This window comes from Aspergillus versicolor (genome assembly GCF_001890125.1).
Source record: "Aspergillus versicolor CBS 583.65 unplaced genomic scaffold ASPVEscaffold_7, whole genome shotgun sequence".
Classification (NCBI taxonomy): Eukaryota; Fungi; Ascomycota; class Eurotiomycetes; order Eurotiales; family Aspergillaceae; genus Aspergillus; species Aspergillus versicolor.
This window is the reverse complement of record NW_024467530.1, coordinates 334,187-355,167: the sequence shown is the minus strand read 5'-3', so window position 1 is coordinate 355,167 and position 20,981 is coordinate 334,187. Positions and strand designations below refer to the sequence as shown.

Sequence of the window (20,981 nt, the reverse complement as noted above, 5' to 3'; positions counted from 1 at the left end):
TCGGAACCCCAAGATGCGTATTCCTGCACTTCAAGTAACCCCTTCATCTCTAGCACATAGAGGGAAAGCAAGCCTAAAATCCAAAGGCTCTCAGCGTGGAAAATGCCTGTAACAGGTACGGGAATGTAACAGCTAGCACTGATGGCTCCAGCGTATTCAGAGCAGCAGACCAGGCGATTTTCGGCTCACGGTGTGGGATAGTACGCTTCTGCTGCGTAGGGGTAGCACACTGGGCCTTGGTCGGGTTGTAGAGTGCACCAAAGCAGAATATAAACAGGTCTCGACTCATTTGGGCATCCGACAGAATACGATCGATATCGGCCTTGCTCCGACATTAAGGCTAATATCCTGCATGTACTGTACAGTACATCCCTGATTACGAAGTCGGCGACGTTGAAGGCACAACCAGACACATTAAAGCTCCTTTCCCACATCTCTTTCCACTGCATTCCCATCTTCCTCAGATAAACGTCGAAAAATGTCCACTGAAAGGTCCCAGCTAACCTCTCGCATCCCTCCCCTAATGTAACTGAGCTCCGGCTCCCCTTCGTCCAAAACCGCACCACCACAAGTGTCCCTGGATACGAAGCCAGCCGAACGAGCCAGACAACGCTTCTCTGTCACCGGAAATGCCATAGTCACTGGCGGTGCAGGGGGTATAGGCTCAGTATCTTGTCGCGCCCTATTGGAACATGGTTTGAAAGGCCTGGCTATTTTCGACCTACACCCAGACGAAGCCCAGAGAACCATCGCGAAACTCCAGCCTGACTTCCCAGACACAACTATCACGTTCTACAAGGCCGACATCACGAACCCAGACTCTGTCACGGAAGCTGTGAGGAATGTCCACGATTCCCTCGGGTCCATCGACGTGATGGTCTGCTTCGCCGGGATCGCGGGCTCGGTGCACGCGTTGGATATGAGCCCACAGGAATGGAATAGGATGCTCCAGGTTAACACTACGGGCGCTTTTTTATGTGCCCAAGCCGCAGCCAAGTTCATGAGCCAGGCAAATGGAGGAAGTATTATCCTGACATCGAGTATATCCGGCCACGTTGTCAATTTCCCTCAGCCTCAGGTCCATTACAATGCGGCAAAAGCTGCTATTCTATCGATGAATTCTTCTCTAGCGGCGGAGTGGGCACGATACGGGATCCGGGTTAATAGTATTAGCCCTGGGTATATGGATACTATTTTGAATGAGGGAGAGGGACTCGAGGTGTTGAGGCAGGAGTGGGCGAAGCGGAACCCATACGGTCGCATGGGCCAGCCGGAGGAATTGACTGGGGCTGTTATTCTGCTGGCAAGCACGGCTGGGAGTTATATTACTGGTGCTGATATTCTGGTTGACGGTGGCATTACTGTGTTTTGACCGAGCAAGGCTTTATACAGTACTTCTTTGTGATAGATAGCAACTTCGCAATGAGTCTACCAAGAATTCACAAGATCAATCTAGAACCCTTCTCCCGAAACGAAATAAACGCCGACCGCTGTCTTCTCATGTGTTGGGGTGCTGCAGTGGACTCCGAAGTCGTTGCCTAGGATCAACTGTACAGTAACTGCATTAGCGCCTTTGCACTGTACAGTCACCTGCGGAACCTGTACAGTCCTCGGGCCATCTTGCCAGGGGAAAAGAGTCATTGCGACCTAGTTTCCCACTATCTGTTCACCTGTGCAGTCGTTCTGCTATTGTGGAGAAACCCCGTTACAACTGTACAGTGCGGCCTGCCCAAGGAGCATGTAGAATACTTGGAGCGCTATCAGATGACTCTTATATATAGAGCGTCCTCCATTTCCACTCCACAGAAAGTAAATCTATGCTTCAACCTAGCAGCAATGGCAAGCCTTAGCGAGCCTGCAACATGGCTCGACCGCCTCCAAGAGCAATGCAAGTTTCTCGATGAACCAAAGAATGAGCCCTAATACCATATAGTGAAAGTTGATATCGACTGCATGGACCCTGACGAGTCGCGAAAATTGCTCCCTTTCAAGCCATACGATCAGACGAGCAATCAACGCTTAGTCTACGAGCAGATGACATCCACCGAGAATCGCGACCTACTTCTCCAAGTCGCTCGAGGGTACAAACATAAGGGCTGGGAAGCAATTCTCGACCGGAGGTCAGTTCCATCTAATGTTATACCATCTCAGCTAATGCTAACAATTATAGAGCGCCCTCCTCTCCGCAAAGAATATCGACAACATCCAAGGCCGAGTCCTGCTGCAGACCTCAGCCTACCACGCCTACGACACACAAAAGGTAGTCGACCATGCGCGATCTTATGTGCGAGAGCTCGAACGTGTTGGGATATCCAGGGACCGCGTATGCATCAAGATCCCGTCTACTGGGCCTGCCTTGAACGCCAGTCCGATCCTGCTGAAAGATGGGATTCGCACGCTTGGAACGTCGCTGCTTTCGCTCCCTCAAGCGATTGCGGCCAGTCAGGCTGGGTGTCTCTATATAAGTCCTTATTATAATTGTGAGTTCTGCGCTTGGGGCGTGGAATTTAGTCTAATATATCGCAGTACCCTGGTACCATGCGGAACCTGGGCAGTGGCCGAATGTGCAAGACCCAGCGCTTGAACATCCCATGACACCTAGGATTCTCCAAATCATCCAGACTTACCGGCGCCTTCATGAGGAGACAGGCAAAGAGCAGCCCATGCTCAAGCCGGCAAGGTATGAAACAGACTTCGGTTCATTGTCAAGTGACGTGCTAATATTTTCTTATATAGCTTCAAGTCCCCGCGAGAGGCAATGGCAATGGGTGAACTAGGATGCGAGCACGCAACTATACCAGAGGATATTCTCCAGCGGCTCGCTCTACTCAGTCTATATGAGAACCCGCCTCCTGGTGAAGGTCCCAGTAGCGATGGGACAATTCCACCCCGGCTTGCAAACCTGGCCACAATGGACCCTCTTGCTGCCCCTGGCTGGACAGGGAAATTGGCATCAACAGATATAGACTACCTGGCTGATAATGGCACGGCCTTGACAAGGGCCATTGATGAGGATCCGGTGACAAAGAGGGGCCTTCGCGAAGCGCTTGAGGGGTTCATGGTAAATGAGTTGCAAAGCAAGAATGCGATTGAGGAGGTTTTGAAGCAGGTCTAGTGCTTCACACAGTGGTCCTCTACGGTTCCATTACTTCAGATGGGCTCAAAGCAGTTTCTGATGTTGGTTCTTAGCAAACAGCCTGTCTATATTGACTATCGAATGACTCTGTGTTCAATTCGAACGACCAGTCTAATCCATTGTCAACGCCCGGTGTCCAAATTCCAGTAGAGGCATGTATAGGATCCACTGCGGAACTATCAAGATGGCCCGGCACATCTGATGGGTTATTATTGTCGCGCGGATGGCTGACAGGAAAGGTGATTCCTGGATACATAGATGCTCCGGTCATACAGACGATAGACGAACTTGGATCCGAAGAATTATCCAGATATTCTGCAGGAAGTCCATTCCAAGACAGGTCATTTCCCAGTACTACAGGCTCGTTGTGTGCATACTGCCGTGGGTCATAATGAGGAGGAAGTTCGAGAAAGCCATCGAGTGGTATTTCCATTCCCCGATCGTCGAACTCGTTTTCATCACTGCCGGAGGACGGACTCTGGTAAGCCCAATTGTCTCCAAATCCGGCGGGAAATTTGCCGTAGACCTCATCTTTGACACTCATCAGCTGGGTCATGGGCTCTGTGATGGATCGGGGGGCGCAAGGCGCTATGCCCGCGCACCCAACTTGTGCACGCAGGGCGTTAACTTCAGCCACCAGCCGGCTGTTGTCGGCCAGGAGATCCTGCATGTCACGGGCCGCAGAGATGCACATATCCCGCTGTCTTCGGAGATGCCGACAGCTTTCATTGACAATTAGCACCTTTGAGAGGCGCCGTACATGGGCCAGACTGGGTACAAGGCGAGCTAGGTTCTACGGTAATCAGCCATCTGCTCCAGGATGACGATGGGGTGTTATCAAGACGTATATAATATACCAGGAAATCTTCATTCAGTTCGCCCCGGCGGCGCTTCTCGATGGCGAGGTTGCGTGCGACGACATGTGCCGGTAGAGGCCGGGCGCGCTTCTTGCTTCCCTTTGACTTGGATGTGCTGGGATTGTTAGACATGGTGTAGACAGTCACTGTTCGGAGTGTATAAACTATAGTATTGCGACGTCGTGCATACCGGGGGAGTGGCTTTCCTTGCTTAAATTGGAGGTGCCCCTCACTGTGGAGTGCAGACTGTACAGTACATGCATTAGCTTGCTTTTTGAGTGAACGAAGTCTTGTTACAGTTTAGCGTGTAGGAAGCTTGGAAAGTGTCTCGATCATGCAAGGAGCCAGCTATTCTAACTATCCACATTCATCCCGAGATACACAGCGTCACCTGAAGATCGGGTATTCCAAGTATGATTAAAGTGCGATAAATCTAATAACTGAGAATAACGACACCTTGGTTCGCGTTGCTCTTCTCAACATTCATGTAAATTTCCTTGGCATGGTGGCGATATATATATATTACGCGGCATGAAGACCTGGAGAAAACACTCAAGTTGTTCACCATTATTGAAACACAAATAGTCTGATCTCCATGAGAGGAAATATATGGGCAAACAGATCATGAAGTAGTTATACTGGTAAAAAGTGGTTGATATGGGATGACGTCAAGGTTACGAGGAGTGATAGTAAACAGCCTGAACACCCCTTTGAACTCTCCCAGCAAATTTACATCGTCAAGGCCCTCACTTATGAGCCTATCTATTCCACAGACAATCTAGATTTAGTCGTCAAGATGCCCTCCTACGCTGGCTCCTGCACCTGTCGCAGAATCCAGTATGACCTGAACCTGCCCTCTCCCGACGACGCCAGGACTTCGTTATGCCACTGCAGTAATTGCAAGGTAACTGCCTCCATATTTAGTGGAATGGTATTAATATATAATAGAAAGCATTTGGTACAAACTACGGCTTGACGGCCAAAATCCCAAAGGATGCTCTGCAAATCACAGCGGGGCGGACGAAGGAGTTCGCTCAGGATAACGGCTCTGGGTCGGTTGTGCATCGGGAGTTCTGTGATAACTGTGGTAGCTTTATTTGCGAGTATGGGGTAGGCCACATCAATATTTCCTCTGGAGAGTCAATTATTGATTAGTTTCGCAGGATGCTGTAAAGGACCAATTCCGGTATCTGGTTGTTGGATCCCTCGACGATCCGGAAGCTCTCCCGCCCAAGGGAGAGTTCTTCTGTCGTGATCGGGCTAGTTGGATGCCAGAGGTACCTAGTAAGTTAAATCTAGATTTGAGCTTGCCTCGTACTGATCGGTTTAGATGTATTCCATAAGAAACAGATCAGGGAGTGATGTCGCAGTGGAGGCGCTGTTAGCGTAGCCTCTGAATGTATACAAGTATTGGTAGTCAACATGAGAAAAGGTCTTTGCTGTACCGGTACTCCGCTACGGTCATTATTGGGAACATAGAATACCTTAGGTATCATTGCATATCTATACTCTCGTCTTCTACTACGGCTCGTAGAGCGAGGGCCTGGGCACCAAGCATGGGCCGTATCCATAGTGTTTCAACTGGAGGAATTTTCCAAGGGTTGGAGATCTTGCAACCGGACGGATAGAATGGTTGAAACTTATTGGTGGCATTCCAATGCATAATACGTGCCATCCGACGGCCTGAGACTACAAGTGAGTGCCTTGTTTGAATGCTGCTATTGAAGACCTTGCCGATATGCACTTTACTGGCGGTTGCACATGCTGGTTGGTAGAGATTCCAGCTCGGAGATGGACGAGCCCAATGGCAATGAATTCCAGATCTCCACGACTACAAAGGCATAGGGGTTGGGATGTGCCGGATAAATTAAACAGTGACAGTGGGCACCACCAAGCTGTGGCCCGTCATCTGACATCATGAGCCTGTTGACGACGATTAATTCCAGCAGTGACCACTTTCGAATGCAGCAGGGGAGGGTACCCGGGTTCCAAGTGCGGTGTTGATACTGGTATCCGCTCCCAAAGCGGAGATTCCTGAAGAAACACCCCGGAGCTGCCAGGGGTTCCTCCGTGGGGAAACAAGGATAGTCCTGCAGAACAAATTACACTGTGTCAACTCTCCCGCATGTTACGAGTTTTTAATTTATCTGCACGAATCAAACAAAGCTAACATGTCCACCCCTGCCCCTGGCTGCCCCCACATGCATTGTGTATTCTTCAGATGTGCCGGTGGTCCGACAATATGGAGAGGAGTAGTCCATTATCACAACATCGGTCATATGCTCGACGGCTGGCGGGGTTCATTCTCATACCCCAGGAGGCACCAGAAAGATATAAAGAGGCATAAATCCACGCCGAACCAGGAAAGATCCGCAGCAAATCCCTTCCTCGCAAGTCACAATGAAAGCTTATACCGTTGCCCTCGCTCTACTCTCCGCCGCAAGACAGGCAGCTGCACACGGCTATGTCTCCGGCATCGTGGTGAACGGCGTCTGGTACCGTGGCTGGCTCCCGAGTGAAGATCCGTACAATTCAGACCCCCCTGTCAACATCGGCTGGCAGACACCTAACCTCTCGAACGGCTTTGTGACCCCCGACGAGACCAGCACCGACGCCATCATCTGTCACACCAATGCTACCAACGCCGCGGGCCATGCTACAGTTGCCGCCGGAGATCGCATCTATATCCAGTGGGAACCAAACCCCTGGCCAGAGAGCCATCACGGGCCTGTCTTGGATTACCTCGCCAACTGCGGAGAGAGCTGCGAGACGGTCGACAAGACAACTCTCGAGTTCTTCAAGATCGATGGCCCCGGTCTGATCGACGGTTCCACCGTCCCTGGTGTCTGGGCCGACGACCAACTAATCGCGAACGGAAATGGCTGGCTCGTTGAGATCCCCGAGAGTATTGCGCCTGGAAACTATGTCCTCCGCCACGAGATCATCGCCCTGCACGGCGCTGGCAGCGAGAATGGCGCGCAGCTTTATCCTCAATGTCTCAACCTTGCGATTACCGGCTCTGGAACCGTTGCGCCGTCTGGGACTCTGGCGACGGATTTCTATACCCCGACTGATCCCGGTATTTTGATCAGTATTTACGAGACCCTGACTGAGTATATTGTGCCTGGACCGGAGATTATTCCCCAGGGTGTGGTTATTGAGCAGGCGTCGTCTGCTATTACGGCCACTGGAACACCGACACCGGCGTAGGAATAGGGTTTATGCTTTGGTCATGATGTGTGTATACATGCCAGATTGATGATTAGTGGAACGGAGACATGGTCTGATGCAACCACACTCGCTTAATGTATGAAGGGCTAAAGTATATACAACTTAAAGTTACGTTTTGTGTTTAACTTGTCCCAATGGATATACCAGACAATGATGTTGTCTAATTTGACGTCACGACAACGTACTTTGATTCTTTATAAGTATCACTGCAGGTATCACCCACATCTCATCAATAATTTTGCAAGTTCGTTCGATATGTCTCGTGCAGGCCGATTGCAGCGTATAACCATTGACACGGACAACGTCCAGCCCGTAACTCGCGATGGCGTTGCTGCGGACGTGCCCAAGAGTCTGCCGACTCCAAAGGCCAGCAACACGCACCCTTCCACCCCAGGAGGGGAGAATGGATCTATCTACTTTATAGGAACGGCAACTACCGTCATGTAAGTGCGTCCAATCTGTGACGGACTATACTAACCATTACTAGAGAATGGAAAGGCATGCGGATCATGACTGATGTATGTCCCCGATGATATGGATCAGGTATTCACTAACAGCCCAGCCAAACTTCCTCCACGCCGGCGACCACGTCCATCTCGGCCCCGGCGTCTGGAGCCAGCGCAAGACAAACCCAGCCGTGGATCTACATAACCTGCCGAACATCGACATAGTCCTGCTCTCGCACTACCACGCAGACCACTTCGACCAGCACGTCGAGGAGTCGCTGCGACGGGATATACCTATCATCTCGACGCCGGAGGCGAGATCGATCTTGGGTTCGGGGGAGGACCCGTTTACGAACCTCTATGACCTGGACCCGTGCCGGAGGTTGATCGTGAATCTTAAATGCGATTTACCGGGCCCTGAAAAGCCGGGGATGGTTATTGTTGCGACGCCGGCCAAGCATGTCCCTGAGTATCGGCCGATCCAGATGCTGAATGATTTTATTGGTGCGGTATGTATGAATAACTCCTACGTGAGTCTGATGGTACTAATGTAGGGGTAGATCCCGCCCACCAACGGCTACGTGATAGAGCTGGGCTACGGCGACAACCCGATCACCTTCAAGACATGCTACCGGATCTACATCACCGGGGATACGCTGATGCACCAGGAACTGAAGTATGTTCCCAGACACTATGGCGCAGATGTCGACCTGATGCTTGCTCATCTGGGCGGGACGACTGTGCCCGGGCCGTGGATGAACCCGTTCACCGTGATGCTGACGATGGATGGGAAGCAGGGGACGGAGTTGGTGAAGGAGGTTAGGCCCAAGGTTACGATCCCCATCCACTATGATGACTATGATGTGTTTGCGAGTCCGTTGGAGGATTTCAAGGCCGAGATTGCGAAGGCGGGGCTGGATGGTCGCGTGGTGTATCTGGACCGCGGGGATGAGTACCGGTTTAAAGTACGAGATATCGAGGACGCAATTGTCGCAGATGCCGGTGTATATTCTAACAGGCCTCCTGAAGGACCGGCTTCCTGAGTCATATGGTAATAGGATATGTTCTGGCCAGTGCCAAGCTCAGCCTCGCTGTAAGAATGACGTTTGTCTTGCTCAGCGGATGGCCACCGTAGCTTTTGAGTGGTTCTCCCTCTGATTAAATCCCATGGGTCAGATACGAATTGGCCAATGACTGACCTGATTCGGTCCATTCGGTTATAAAAGAATGATGGTCCAGGTGGTGGCTCTATCGCCTGCCTTGCATCATTTAACTCACGTCGGGACCCATTTCCCCGCGATATCAAACAAACCCATTCTTCTAACGGCTTCCAACCACATGGCCTCGTAATATCTAACAACAGTCTGCAGGTAGTACTCCCACTGAATCCAGCACTCATTACTGTCTAACAAACCCAGTGCCGCAACAATGTCCCTCAATGACAACCGCACTAGACGTCTCTCAGCATCAACAAACCAAATCCCCACCGTCCCACGATTAAAAGACACAAAACGTTCCTTCTCGTACAACGCTCGCGACGACGGGACTCCTTCCTCCCCCGCGAAACAAAAGAGCGACCCAGCCGCCTGTGGACATATGAGCAAGGCGTCGCTGATGGGGATTCTCAATTCCGGCGAGGTCAAGACCGCGGAGGGCTCGAGGAAAGTGCAGAATATGCTTCTGGATACGGAGAGAGAGTTGCGTGAGCAGCGGAGACGCTCGTTGCATGAGTCGAGCCCTGGGGGTGGTGTTAGGGCGTTGTTGGATCCGATGGAGAGTCTGAGGAGGTCGGGGGAGTTTTATAATGGGATGAGGTGATGCATTGAAGTACAACGGAGTTTGAGTCAAGTATTGAATGGTTGTATACTTAATGGCATGGAAAGCGTGCGGGAGTTTGTGATTCAAAATGGTCTAGCAATGAACATATTATCAAGCATCTGAGTAATCTCCTACCAAGTTGCTACTTGATGCGGCGTACTGAAACTATATGTAGCTATCTATATCAATAGCCTGCAATATCAGAGGGCAGTTGGGTTGGAATGCTCACCTATACATCCACATACTGTTAGATAAAGACTGATAATGCTCATTATATGCCTTGTCCACCAAGCCTGAAACCGAAAGTAACCAAAGGAATTTGATCAAGGTTTGTTATACATTCAATGAAACACCTTCATAATGTGGCTTTATCCCTTGTTCGCAGTGATACAAGAACTACATAAATGGCCAACTATCTTAGACATTCAATCATTTAGGTGTACTTTGAACAGAACCGTCTACCCACCAAAATGAACAGCACCCAATGGATCGGCATCGAAGCATCAGGAACACTCCCCGTCCAAACCCACGTCACCGACCTAGACGCCCCCAAATCCCGCCTCGTAGCCGAACACCTGGCCCGCTTTATCGCCCAAGAAGGGATAAAGACATTCGAAATCAGCATCGGGTTCTGGATACCGACTCGAGCATGGCGATGGCGCGTGGAGGCGCGCGAGCCCGTCTGGTCGAAGTTCGCGCTTGAACGACTACGGCATGTGCAGGATAAATTCGCCGATGTGGTCTGGACTCATACGCTGCAGACGCGGTCGATTGATGATCCGCAGTTCGGGAATTGGAAGGATTGGCTGGATGAGTGTGGGAGATGGAGGCATGCGAGCCATGTCTCGATGTATAGGGGTATTGCGTTCCTGGAGAAGAGGGATGGGGAGCTTTGGGGGGATGAGATTAGGGATCTGCTTGCGCTGAAGGTGCATGATTTGCAGGTTAAGGGGCCGCTGCTTGGATCGAGTAGATTGGCGCCGGGGAGGGTGGACTGTGAGGCGTATTTTGAGATGGTGATGAGGGAGTTGGTAGGGGATGAAGGGGAAGGAGACGGGGATACTGGGGAGGAGGCTATTCAGAGGTCTGGCATTTTGTATAACATGTTACGACGGCTTAAGCGCTTGTGATGTTGCTAAACGATAGTAGAATTATTCAATCAGATATCAGGTTTCCTCCCATAAACGAATATCCTGTAGCGGTTAGTCGTCGTTCAGCAGGCAGTATAATAGACGTACACTCTCTGGTAGGCATGGATAGAGGCGTCCTTCCACTCCTTGCGACACTTTGCAAGGAAGACCTCGACCTCAGGGACACTCCATCCAAGCACTCTTGTAAAGAGACCAATGGTAAATGCATGCAGTCCATTCAGATGGTTGGTAAGTGTATACTGCAATAGGTTAGATCTCCCATATATAAACCTATATAAACCATGTACTTACCAAACCCAGACGCTTCATATGCTTCTCCTTGGCCCAGACATTCGACGGGCGCTTTACAATCTTAAGTCTGACATCAACGAAGCCCGCGTCCTCCATCAGTGTCTTATACTCGGTCGGCGAGGGAATCGCGTGTCCGATTTTCTTGCACCCCTCGAAGAACAGGTTCGACCACTGCAGTGCGCTGCTGTCTTCTGGGATGGAGTCGTCGTCGCATTCGAAGCCGGGATCGATTTCCTGCATTTCCATGTATCCGCCCGGTTTGAGGGCACTGCTCTATTAGCGAGTGTACTTTGGTGTTCGTGTTACAGGGGAGTACCTCAGGGCCTGGCGGAACAGCCTGGGATAGTCCGAGACACTCGCCAGCAGCAACCGGGAGTGGATGAGATCGAACGAGTTACTGCGAAACGTCCAGTCATCTTCGAAGTTGTCGATCTGGAATTCAAGATTGGGAGGGACGCTACACTGTTAGTTCTAGGCCAAGCTGGATGGTGGAGGACCTACAATGAAGGCTGCACTGGCGACAGGTCAGTTCCAATGACAGACGCCTCTGGATACTTGTCCGCGACGTCAATGGCCCAGATCCCCGTTCCAGTCCCCAGATCCAGAATGCGATGTGGAGTCTTGACAGGAGCTAAATGCAATTCGCCATCCAGCAGGAGCAGGAAGATGTGATGCTCCAGGTCCATGCGGGCCAGCTCATCCTAAAACACGTCAGACTATCTCAACTGGGAAGTAGTCCAGGTGGATAATACTTCATCATTGGGGAAGGCATAGTCTGATGGCCGTTAGAATTCGGACAAGATAGTTTAGTCTGCTTGAACTTACGCCCGGACTGGTAGGAGTGGTACCTCCTATGCCGATCATATTAACAGGGAATAACTACTATCAGAATCCACAGGGAGATTTACCGGCCATTTTGATACTCGAACTGCAGAACCAGGCTGTTTAACGACGATGTTTCACTCGCACTGCCATTGTCAGCTCCAAAGCAGCGGTCGGTCAGCAAGTGGGGGCGCACATTTGCGATCCGAGCGTCGAGTCGGCGTCGTCCTGCAGGGTCAGTTCTACTCTCTTTAATCAGGGGAATGGGTCTACCTCGACTTCGATGAACTGCTCGGGGTGGTCGTGCTCCGCCATGGTGCTGTCGCCCAAGAGTGTCAAGAGTCAAGACGCAGGAGCAGGTCAGGGGCGAGTTGTGGGACGGCACGGGACGCTCGGGCAGAGACAGCGGGGAAGACGTTATGAACCGAGTAATTAATCTCCCTGATTAATGGCAGTTCAGAACGGTTTAGCTGCAGTCACTGCGGTGCAGCAGCGAATAGGGACGGCCCCATTGAAGAACGAGTGAAGTCTCCACGTCAGCTGAGGGGCGTCTTTGCTCATTCACATTAACATTGACAATGCCATTGTTTCTCTTTGTGAACCGCTGTGTTGGGATTTGAATCTGTTCCATATCGCAGAGATGGGCCACTCTCTGGTTCCGTTCCTGTCTCTGGGGTGGCTTGCCACACTCACCATCGCCCTCTGGTTTATCCAGTCGCTACGCTCGTATCTGCGACTGCGCCAGTTCCCTGGTCCCCCGGTCGCAGCGTGGTCCAAGCTGTGGATGATGCGGAGCACCCTGCATGGCCGCATGCACCTGGATGTCGCCGAGGCCTGCAAGCAGTACGGTACATCCATCTTCCCTAAACGCTTGCTTATACTGACAGAATAGGGCACCTCACGCGGATCGGTCCAAATGATCTAGTCACCGACGATGCGCAGATTATTCGCAGAATAAGCGCCGTGCGATCGCCCTATACCCGGTCGGACTGGTACAACGCAACGGCCTTCAGCCACAGCCTCAACCACGTCTTTTGCGAGCGCGATGAGGAGCGCCATATCCAGCTGCGAAATAAACTCATCCCGGGGGTACTAAAACTCGTCTCTTAAGTCGGTATCAACTAATGGGCTGTATAGTACTCCGGAAAAGAAAACCTGCACCTGGAACAGAGCATCGACGACCAGCTCACCGGCTTCTTCAAACTCATTCGCGAGAACTATACCTCCTCCACAAGCTCTTTCAGGGCAGTCGACTTTTCCCGTCTGTGTCAGTTCCTTACTCTCGATGTTATCACCGCGGTCGCCTTCGGGCAGCCCATGGGGTTCCTGGAGCACGATGAAGACTTGCACGGATATATCGCGAACCAAACAGCAATGTTGCCTATCTTCGAGTGGTTCTCGACGTTGCCAATTCTGGAGAGGATAATGCGTCTCCCGGGGATCAGCCAGCTGGCTATGCCGAAACCGACCGATACGCAGGGTGCTGGGTTGTTAATGGGGTACGATCCGATCACCTATACATATCGGATGGAGCTGATGCCAGCAGAGTCGCGAAGAGAATCGTCGCAGAACGGTACGGACCGGATAAGAAAACTCGCCCCGATATGCTCGGCTCGTTTGTGAAGCATGGACTGAGCCAGGAAGAAGCAGAGCAGGAGACAGTCCTGCAGATGTAAGTCTCCCTCCTCTTCCAAGGCCTGTTGATTGTTACTTATATCTGCAGCTTCGCTGGTTCAGATACAACCGCGACGACAATTCGAACAGCAACTCTCTTCTTAATTACTAACCCCATGGCCCTGGCTAAGCTCCAGAATGAACTCGATGATGCAGCTTCACGAGGCCACCTCTCAAGTCCGGTAATCACCTACGAACAGGCCCTCTCCCTCCCATACCTCCAAGCCTGCGTCAAGGAAAGCCTCCGCATCTGGCCACCAGTCATCGGTCTAATGCAAAAGGTCGTCCCGCCTGGCGGCGATACGCTCGACGGACGTTTCGTCCCTGGGGGTACACTGATCGGGTACTCTGGCTGGGGAGTACATCGAGATGTCAGCGTCTTTGGGAGCGATGCAGACCTATACCGCCCAGATCGCTGGATCGAGGCCGGGGAGGAGCAGCTGTTGGAGATGAACAGGTCTATGGATCTGGTGTTTGGATCGGGGAGGTATGCTTGTCTGGGGAAGCAGGTCGCCTTGATTGAGGTTTCGAAGGCGATTGCGGAGGTGAGCATATTCATTTCTGGGGGCGAAATCATGCTAATGGTCATAGATATTTTCCAGATATGATATCGTGCTTATTGACCCGTCGCGCCCGTGGCAGAGTGTTAATCGCAATGGGCTGTTCTTGCAGTCGGACATGATGGTGCGGATTTCGGGGCGAGAATCCATCAATCGCAGTCAATGAAGGCATCTCATAATTAATATATATCTAATTCGTCAGTATATTTTTTACAACCTGGATGGGAGGTATTTCAGTCTATGGAACTTGTCATCATTAATCTACTCATTCATGTCTATATCTCGCCCGCGAGTCCTCCGGCTCTGCATCCTCATGCGTAATCTCAATCGTCGTCTCCTGATAAACGCCCTGCCCCATATTCATATTCTTCATTTCCGTATCGCCCTTCTTCACAATCTCCTCCGTCGAATCGTCCCGATGATCCATGACGCTCTCGTTCAGCGTCTGCAGGCCCCGACGCACCCGAGAGCCCATCCGTCCCCGTTTCCGCATGTCCCGCGTCGTGCTGATGTGCGTCTGGTGGTTGTTCGTCATGGAATACGCAGCGTAGATCTCGTGGGATGCGTGCGAGTCCGTGTCGACGAGGAGCTGCCGGCGGGTGAGTGTGTATATCACCGCGTCGGCCAGTCCTGATAATGCCATCAGGGAGCCAGCAGCCGCGAAGTATGCGTAACTAGGGATGATGTGACGTGCGCTGGACATGCGACCGGCAGCGAGCGGGAGGGACAGGATCACGTATGCGACTGGGTAGATCACCATGTAGACGACGACGCGGTTGAGGCGGTTCAGGCTGGCTTGGTGGTTTGGGCCCAGGCGTGCGGTCTGGCGCACTCGCCGCCGCAGGAAGAAGAACATGAAGCTGTATAGCACGACGGTACCGAATTCGGAGAGGAAGATCCAGATGTAGTGGCCCCAGAGGCGCTCGCGTTCGTGTTCGGGGCTGAGCCAGCACTGTGTCTGTTAGCAATATACGATATACCCGGGTATTAGGGGACGTACCCAGCCAGCTTCGGAGATGACGAATGTCTCGGAGCCGTATAGTCCGACAGGGATGAATCCGAGAACGAGGATAAAGGCCCATATTCCGATAACGCAGGCCACGAATGCCCGCCATGGCAGCTGGCTCCCTCGAAGGACGACAGCGCCGGTATGCATGGCGATCGCGATCACGAACAGCCCACTCCCCGGGTCGGCGGTTTGGATCCACCAGCCCTGGATGATACAGGCCGCAGTTGAAGAGTATACTGACCCCTGCCCTACCCAGTGCAGACACAGAAGGAATGCCGTCGCTTGCTGCAGATCGGCGAGAAGCAGGTTGTAAATCAGGACGACGTACTGGTTCCGTGCGAGAGGCCGCTTATAGTAGCGCTCCCAGAAGATGAATCGATACGTCAAGAAGGCGAGCAGGCTGAAGGTCGCCAGGAACGACAGCAGGCCGCAGATTCCCATAGCAATGAACCCGGCCTTCGTTGAGCCCACGATAGGCACCTCGGTCGGCGGTCCTTCGCCGGCACGAGGCACGAGGCCAGACTGGACATTCTCGCCCTGCAGCAGATACAGAGTCCGAATCAGTGTAGCCATGATGGCGATATTGCTTTTCTCAGCGGGCTGGCGGTCCAGCACGCGAGCAGTCGGGGTGTGCTGAGGCTCGGCAATGCACGACGACGAGAACGCCTCGTTTTAAGCCAGAACCGCCTCACCTCGCATGGCTTACGGAGACCGGACATGGAGAGAGTTTGGCGAGAGTTTGGCCAAATTTTCCAATTCGGGGTGTTTCATTGGACAGGATCAAGGTTTGATCGCTTGTTGCAGGCGCAGCCAGTCGGAAATTGCTTGCATCGTGAGATCATCGCAGATCTGCCACCGCAGCTCGTGTTCGGGGGGCAAATCGATGGAACCAGCGCTGGCGCGACCATTCAATAGGCTGCTGTGGTCTCCAATTCTCCCATCTATTGCGATCTGCCCCCCAGCAAGCCCACCAACGCCCCAGCAGCTTGGTCCGGTCGGCCGAAGGACATTGCATGGCCTTCCTGACTCGTGCTGCTTCCACATTATGGGCCCAGAAAACTCCAATTATTGGGCGTGGATCAAATTCTGCCAGGGAAGACAAGCTTTTACTTGATTCTGGGGCAGTAACAGGATCTCGAAACAGCTAAATAGTAAGGAAGGCTTTGGCAGCAGAGAAATTGTTCATGATTCAGGTTTTTCTACAGTTCATCTTGGAATCGGCATACTGCCACAAATTTACGCCCCTCATCTGAAGAAAGACACACAGAGACAATTGCACCTCGTCTCGAGGTCCTCCCTGTCGTGGATCGGCTACTTCATAATTATATAGATGGCTGGTACCACAAAACAATGCCACTCCAGATCATGGAACAGACGAAGATCACCCCTCCCCCAATCTATATATCCCCCCTGAACCAAGGGACGAATACCGACAGAAGCTTGACGATGCTTGTGCCATTCAATGCCCATTTCTGGTAAACCCCAATCGCCGATACAAGAACCGACATCCCAATATAGGGCAATAAGATCCGACGGGCGCCACTTCCCCTTTGGAAACATGGGAATCCAGGAATCCGGACAACGATGGATCAACACTGAGCAGATCGTCCAGATCGTAGAAAGGAACAATATACGTAGACTAGTTGTATTCAGGGCCGAGATCTGCAGCCTCTTCCACCTGCGCCTTCGACAGACTCTGGTAACTATCTTGCCGTACCTATCAGTATATACGTAGCTGCAAGAACCTCGTAGCAGTAACCTCGTTCCCTAAATCTATTCCCTGCAGGAACTCGAGTGGACTGGATCGGGGAGAATTCTGATGGCTCAGGAGTTATTGATCCCCTCGATCGTCTGGTGGGTCGACCTGGCTGTGGGCCACTGGGTCCATGCAGCCCACGCGAGGGGAAAAACCGGTTGACCACGTTGCGTTCTGCAAAGGGTCTCGAAAAATCCTACTCTGTTTGTACCTGGGAATGCGTGTTTCGGAATGGGGGGACCTTTCACGGGTCCGAGGTTGGTACGCCTGGTCCCGAGGGATTGGCGCAGCTGAAGGCTTGTATTGAGGAAAAGTGGGGTGCTTTTCCTTGTCGGTAGATACCGCCAGATATTCATGGTGATTATTACGGCATAGATATGCTTCCCCTCATGCTGGATCGGAATGGTGTGATATGATGAGCACGACGAATCCGCCCGCCTGGCCGGAGTAGGAGGCCCTGTGACTGCCAGCGATGCCTCCATTGGGGAACCGTTCAATCGTTAAAGGACGGAAAGAAATAGCTTAGTATGGATAGAGGGCTGATCCTAAGAAAATCAAGAATCTAGTTAACCTCCATCCAGTGGACGAGTACACGCAATACACTTATGAAAGGTGGAAATTAGTCCTCGCATCAATAAACCACCAGGCAATGATAAGCGTGAACGTTATGAAGTAGACGATACAAACGTAGTTCATATTGCCGCCACTAACAGGATACTCCGGTGGAAATGCGTACATCTGCCAGCAGTTAGGTTTGACACTACAATAGAGATGAGGAGTGAGTCTCACCACAAGATGGGAACGCCCGTCGGCGTATCCGTAACCTCCTGGAAATTCTGTATGCTGAACATCATGGCAATACAGAATGGCCACGCAGTGGCGAAGCCGATGGCGACGGTTGAAACCAGCGCAGGTGGAGTTGATGATCTGGTAGCTAACAAATATCATCCATGGTTCAGTTTCCCTACAGTATTAGCCATCCAGCAGGCATCCGGTGGCTTTTACTTACGGATCAGGATAAGTCAACTGGATACAGCCCATGCCAAAGCCCAGAAGCACTCAGAGAGATGCTCGCACATGTAAACACCGAGCCGGCTCACTCCATCCACCCAGTGAGGTATGAGAGAAACCTGGCACACTTCGGGCTCGCCAAACGCCCGGTCCATTAGTACTGCCCCCCAGCATTGGGCATTGCTGAGCTGAGCTCTGCGAGTGAAACTGCTATAGATCCGCATAAAATGGCGACGAGAACAAGGCCGTGAACGAGCTGCACGGAGCCACCGGATTTTATTCCTGTGTCAAGGGCTGTTGCAATCCCGAACCAGGAATTCGCCAGGGAGAATCCCATTCCGATTATGGATAAAAGGGAGAAGTTCTTTCGCAGCTGGTACATTTCGCCGTTGACTGCGACTGGTTGGTGTTGAGTCTCTGGGAGGGCTGCTCTTGCTTACCTGCGACATTCTGGCATGTTTCATTGGCAGTATGTGATTTAACCAAAGTTTTGTCCATTTTGAGGATTGTAGTTGAGTATAGAAGAAGATGGCCAGAAATAGTGTCATTGATACCCAACCAGACGCTGAGGCTGCATATACGGACAGCTACACTACAAATGCTACTTATACAACCTGGGCCTGTGATACGCCACAGAACCATCCTGAGCGAGGCCACAGCATTGTCGGTGTGTGTTATCGTTGCCATGGATTCCCTCCGAGGGTGAGGGCTCAGCAGCGCGGTCCGTTCTCGCAGAAGGGGCTGTCAGTCTAACATCCTCTAACCGCACTTTCACCAGCCAACCGTCCACAGGAAATTACATTGTACCGACAATCCTCACAAACGTCAACCATACCATGGAAATAATGAACGCAGAAACGTTCGGTCCATGGATTCCAATTATGAAGGTCCGCTCCGACGAGGATGCGGTCAAGTGGATGAATGACAGCGAGTATGGGCTTTCTGCCAGCGTGTGGACAAAGGACCTTGTTGCTGGCAAGGAGATCCTTAAGCTTCTCGAAGCTGGAACAGCGTTCATCAACCGGTGCGACTATCCTAGCCCAGTAGGTTCTATGATACACCCACTGGCTAGGTTTCCAAATCTGACAAGTATCGATAGGATCTGGCGTGGACTGGGTGGAAGAACTCGGGTATGGGATTTACGCTTGGTCCTCGGGCTTTTGATCCCTTTATCAAGTTGAAGAGCTACCATGTGAAGGAGAGTCAGGGTTAATTTGAGTTATTGGAAAGCAGCTGACGACTTAAGATGAATTACTCACACGCCCTAGACCCGGTGGATGTATTTAGGATCATCCTATCGCTGTGTTGTAAGATAACAGTGTAACTGCCCTTGTTAAAGCCACAAGTGTATATTCCCCAGGGTTAATAGACTATAAAGCTAAACAGTGAAAGCACGCTGTTACAGAGGAAACTCATAAAGATCACGCCTGCGTGTTACGACTCGCTGCCTTCTTCGATCTTAAAAGGTCGAGCGCCTCAGACGCACTCAGGCGATCCGATGGGCGAAATCGCATTAGGCCTTGGATGACCGGCAGAAGGACAGCAAGAGCTGGATCAACAGAGCTGTCGGTAAAATTCCTTTCCAGTTCTGTATTTTGTTTGCCGTTGTTCACGTCCGGGGGCCCGTGGTACTTTGACTTGTCGCGCATCTCGATCCACTGTTCCGTCCACTCCTCTGGTAGGGCTTCTACAAAACCGATCATCTGTTCCACGAGGACTTGATCGTGGCCCAAGTGAAAGAAGGGGCAGCGACCAAATACAAAGCTGTAGATCTGCGTCTGATGGTTAATATTCAGAGTGCTCATCGTCCATGTTAGTATCACCACTCACCATGCAACCGGCCGACCATAGGTCCACTGTGTGATCAAATCGCCCGACGAAAAATGTCTCAGGTGCTTGTAAAGCACCTGGTTGTGCCAGTCGCCCAGGCGCCTTTCCTTCTACAAAGGCCTCCCCAAGGTCCAGTATACAAAGGTCCTCCTTTTCTTCAAACAGCCACTTATCCCAGCTTGCGGCTTCGACGATATACTCTGGTTGGCCATGGTCGAGCGGCTTACCGTCAAGCCGCTCCAGCTTTTCAAAGTAAGGCTCGCCCAGGACCTCTAGAATACGTTCTGTAGTTGCCTCCGAGAGATTTGTACTCCGAAACACAATGTTGCCAAGGTTTATATCTGCACTCATTTAGTACTCTTGTAAATAGTGCGGCTTGTACTTACCTCCATGTGCCATTCCTGCATGGTGCATAAACTGGAGGCCCTCGAGAAGCTGTTCTGCCATCCGAATGATAAGGTTTGGGCAGGGAGTGTCATCTTCCTCCCGGGTATAGAGGCGCATTATCTTACCAACGGAAGGCCCAAGCAGTTCGAGTACAATACACCTATGGTCTCCATTGGGGCCCTCGTGCATGAAGGAGTCCAGGACTTCAACAACGCGCATTGTGGACGGGTCAGTCCCCGAAGCCTCTTGTAGCAATTGTGTGTTGTGAAGCTCGTTAGAGTCCTTTGATACAGCTGCTACCATAATCTTCAACGCCACCCACTTCTTCTGCCTATTTTCTTTTGTTAATGTGGCTCAACAAAGAATGCGGTGGGGGATCAGCAAACTTTGTGTCATACGCCAGCCAGGCAGTGGCATGGCCTCCCCAACCCAGCTTGTGGTATACTTTGTAGCGGTCGTTGTTGAAAGTATCGCCCAAGGTAACTGGATGGTAGCCGCCAGGTCGGTATCCTGGAATTGACTCCTCCGTGTAAAGAATGTTGCGTGGCTTGTAAACTGATAGGGCGGCCATTATCGATGCTCGAAGTTAGTGAAAAACCTAAAATTAAAATTAATTACTGCAAAGTCGAGTACCAATCTCGCATTTAAATTCTCCTGATCCGTAATCGGGCACATGTCTATTCCGTAATCGGGGCGTATGCATTGGCAATGAAGTTGCAGCAGAACAAAGACCGTTTCAGAAGGCGCCACATAGGTAGGTGAATATAAAGTCTTCCATAAACTGCTAAAATTGGCAACCAAGCGGTGCAAGCTCCACCGCAGCGTGTGCTGAATGGTGACAACAAAGCTCTCTAAGGAGTCCTTCTTTGTGTGTATCAGGCAGGATGTATATCGGTTGAGACAATAAGATCAACCCTTTTTTACTTGTGAGTTTTGTACTGAGTCTTTGTATACTACAAAAGGGATTTGTGGCCTGGTGAGCCTAGGATAACGCCGCAGATA

The 20,981-nt window shown here is 51.5% G+C and overlaps 15 protein-coding genes across 15 annotated transcripts; 10 read left to right on the top strand and 5 right to left on the bottom strand.

Annotated features, from left to right (window-relative positions):
• Positions 1 to 478: 478 nt before the first annotated feature.
• Positions 479 to 1,416, top strand: ASPVEDRAFT_891251 (uncharacterized protein; the record flags this gene model as incomplete). The annotated part of the gene is made up of 2 exons (XM_040818526.1): positions 479 to 492; positions 535 to 1,416. The coding sequence occupies 2 exons, from the start codon at positions 479 to 481 to the stop codon at positions 1,370 to 1,372; spliced, it is 852 nt and encodes a 283-aa protein (XP_040669757.1). The 3' UTR covers positions 1,373 to 1,416.
• Positions 1,417 to 1,720: 304 nt separating this feature from the next.
• Positions 1,721 to 3,115, top strand: ASPVEDRAFT_891240 (uncharacterized protein; the record flags this gene model as incomplete). Its single annotated transcript, XM_040818525.1, has 5 exons — positions 1,721 to 1,888; positions 1,934 to 2,120; positions 2,173 to 2,480; positions 2,527 to 2,680; positions 2,737 to 3,115. Exons 1-5 carry the CDS (start codon positions 1,765 to 1,767, stop codon positions 3,113 to 3,115), a joined length of 1,152 nt encoding a protein of 383 aa, XP_040669756.1. The 5' UTR covers positions 1,721 to 1,764.
• A 70-nt stretch (positions 3,116 to 3,185) lies between these two features.
• Positions 3,186 to 4,125, bottom strand: ASPVEDRAFT_85410 (basic helix-loop-helix domain-containing protein; the record flags this gene model as incomplete). The annotated part of the gene is made up of 2 exons (XM_040817691.1): positions 3,186 to 3,929; positions 3,994 to 4,125. 2 exons carry the CDS (start codon positions 4,123 to 4,125, stop codon positions 3,186 to 3,188), a joined length of 876 nt encoding a protein of 291 aa, XP_040669755.1.
• A 613-nt stretch (positions 4,126 to 4,738) lies between these two features.
• On the top strand, positions 4,739 to 5,465 carry ASPVEDRAFT_171717 (GFA family protein). Its single transcript, XM_040808708.1, has 4 exons — positions 4,739 to 4,897; positions 4,942 to 5,103; positions 5,157 to 5,277; positions 5,324 to 5,465. Exons 1-4 carry the CDS (start codon positions 4,790 to 4,792, stop codon positions 5,353 to 5,355), a joined length of 423 nt encoding a protein of 140 aa, XP_040669754.1. The 5' UTR covers positions 4,739 to 4,789; the 3' UTR covers positions 5,356 to 5,465.
• A 928-nt stretch (positions 5,466 to 6,393) lies between these two features.
• Positions 6,394 to 7,203, top strand: ASPVEDRAFT_54255 (putative endo-1,4-beta-glucanase; the record flags this gene model as incomplete). Its single annotated transcript, XM_040814906.1, has 1 exon — positions 6,394 to 7,203. One exon carries the CDS (start codon positions 6,394 to 6,396, stop codon positions 7,201 to 7,203), a length of 810 nt encoding a protein of 269 aa, XP_040669753.1.
• A 276-nt stretch (positions 7,204 to 7,479) lies between these two features.
• ASPVEDRAFT_135486 (MBL fold metallo-hydrolase) lies at positions 7,480 to 8,713 on the top strand (the record flags this gene model as incomplete). Its single annotated transcript, XM_040807218.1, has 4 exons — positions 7,480 to 7,667; positions 7,712 to 7,742; positions 7,787 to 8,179; positions 8,231 to 8,713. 4 exons carry the CDS (start codon positions 7,480 to 7,482, stop codon positions 8,711 to 8,713), a joined length of 1,095 nt encoding a protein of 364 aa, XP_040669752.1.
• A 224-nt stretch (positions 8,714 to 8,937) lies between these two features.
• Positions 8,938 to 9,694, top strand: ASPVEDRAFT_152402 (uncharacterized protein). The gene is made up of 2 exons (XM_040808304.1): positions 8,938 to 9,040; positions 9,089 to 9,694. The coding sequence occupies exon 2, from the start codon at positions 9,099 to 9,101 to the stop codon at positions 9,486 to 9,488; it is 390 nt and encodes a 129-aa protein (XP_040669751.1). The 5' UTR covers positions 8,938 to 9,040; positions 9,089 to 9,098; the 3' UTR covers positions 9,489 to 9,694.
• Positions 9,695 to 9,958: 264 nt separating this feature from the next.
• On the top strand, positions 9,959 to 10,618 carry ASPVEDRAFT_30471 (uncharacterized protein; the record flags this gene model as incomplete). Its single annotated transcript, XM_040810359.1, has 1 exon — positions 9,959 to 10,618. One exon carries the CDS (start codon positions 9,959 to 9,961, stop codon positions 10,616 to 10,618), a length of 660 nt encoding a protein of 219 aa, XP_040669750.1.
• Positions 10,552 to 12,176, bottom strand: ASPVEDRAFT_43442 (class I SAM-dependent methyltransferase). Its single transcript, XM_040812824.1, has 10 exons — positions 12,026 to 12,176; positions 11,949 to 11,980; positions 11,839 to 11,898; positions 11,756 to 11,781; positions 11,683 to 11,705; positions 11,432 to 11,631; positions 11,247 to 11,387; positions 10,931 to 11,198; positions 10,727 to 10,878; positions 10,552 to 10,681 (listed from the first exon to the last, which is right to left on the bottom strand). The coding sequence occupies exons 1-10, from the start codon at positions 12,065 to 12,067 to the stop codon at positions 10,648 to 10,650; spliced, it is 978 nt and encodes a 325-aa protein (XP_040669749.1). The 5' UTR covers positions 12,068 to 12,176; the 3' UTR covers positions 10,552 to 10,647.
• A 216-nt stretch (positions 12,177 to 12,392) lies between these two features.
• Positions 12,393 to 14,550, top strand: ASPVEDRAFT_891235 (cytochrome P450; the record flags this gene model as incomplete). Its single annotated transcript, XM_040818524.1, has 6 exons — positions 12,393 to 12,600; positions 12,645 to 12,841; positions 12,890 to 13,251; positions 13,299 to 13,424; positions 13,476 to 13,971; positions 14,018 to 14,550. 6 exons carry the CDS (start codon positions 12,393 to 12,395, stop codon positions 14,150 to 14,152), a joined length of 1,524 nt encoding a protein of 507 aa, XP_040669748.1. The 3' UTR covers positions 14,153 to 14,550.
• gprD lies at positions 13,789 to 15,732 on the bottom strand. The gene is made up of 3 exons (XM_040809198.1): positions 14,987 to 15,732; positions 14,018 to 14,938; positions 13,789 to 13,971 (listed from the first exon to the last, which is right to left on the bottom strand). Exons 1-2 carry the CDS (start codon positions 15,566 to 15,568, stop codon positions 14,252 to 14,254), a joined length of 1,269 nt encoding a protein of 422 aa, XP_040669747.1. The 5' UTR covers positions 15,569 to 15,732; the 3' UTR covers positions 13,789 to 13,971; positions 14,018 to 14,251.
• Positions 15,577 to 16,208, top strand: ASPVEDRAFT_764068 (uncharacterized protein). The gene has a single exon (XM_040816346.1). It carries the CDS (start codon positions 15,693 to 15,695, stop codon positions 16,107 to 16,109), a length of 417 nt encoding a protein of 138 aa, XP_040669746.1. The 5' UTR covers positions 15,577 to 15,692; the 3' UTR covers positions 16,110 to 16,208.
• A 1,146-nt stretch (positions 16,209 to 17,354) lies between these two features.
• On the bottom strand, positions 17,355 to 17,792 carry ASPVEDRAFT_85401 (uncharacterized protein; the record flags this gene model as incomplete). Its single annotated transcript, XM_040817690.1, has 3 exons — positions 17,355 to 17,489; positions 17,541 to 17,715; positions 17,761 to 17,792. 3 exons carry the CDS (start codon positions 17,790 to 17,792, stop codon positions 17,355 to 17,357), a joined length of 342 nt encoding a protein of 113 aa, XP_040669745.1.
• A 498-nt stretch (positions 17,793 to 18,290) lies between these two features.
• ASPVEDRAFT_891233 (uncharacterized protein) lies at positions 18,291 to 19,070 on the top strand (the record flags this gene model as incomplete). Its single annotated transcript, XM_040818523.1, has 3 exons — positions 18,291 to 18,429; positions 18,555 to 18,805; positions 18,862 to 19,070. The coding sequence occupies 3 exons, from the start codon at positions 18,291 to 18,293 to the stop codon at positions 18,973 to 18,975; spliced, it is 504 nt and encodes a 167-aa protein (XP_040669744.1). The 3' UTR covers positions 18,976 to 19,070.
• Positions 19,071 to 19,076: 6 nt separating this feature from the next.
• Positions 19,077 to 20,551, bottom strand: ASPVEDRAFT_891231 (uncharacterized protein; the record flags this gene model as incomplete). Its single annotated transcript, XM_040818522.1, has 4 exons — positions 19,077 to 19,534; positions 19,593 to 19,933; positions 19,979 to 20,310; positions 20,366 to 20,551. Coding segments are annotated over 4 exons (1,210 nt in total), but the record flags the coding sequence as incomplete, so codon positions are not given.
• Positions 20,552 to 20,981: the final 430 nt, after the last annotated feature.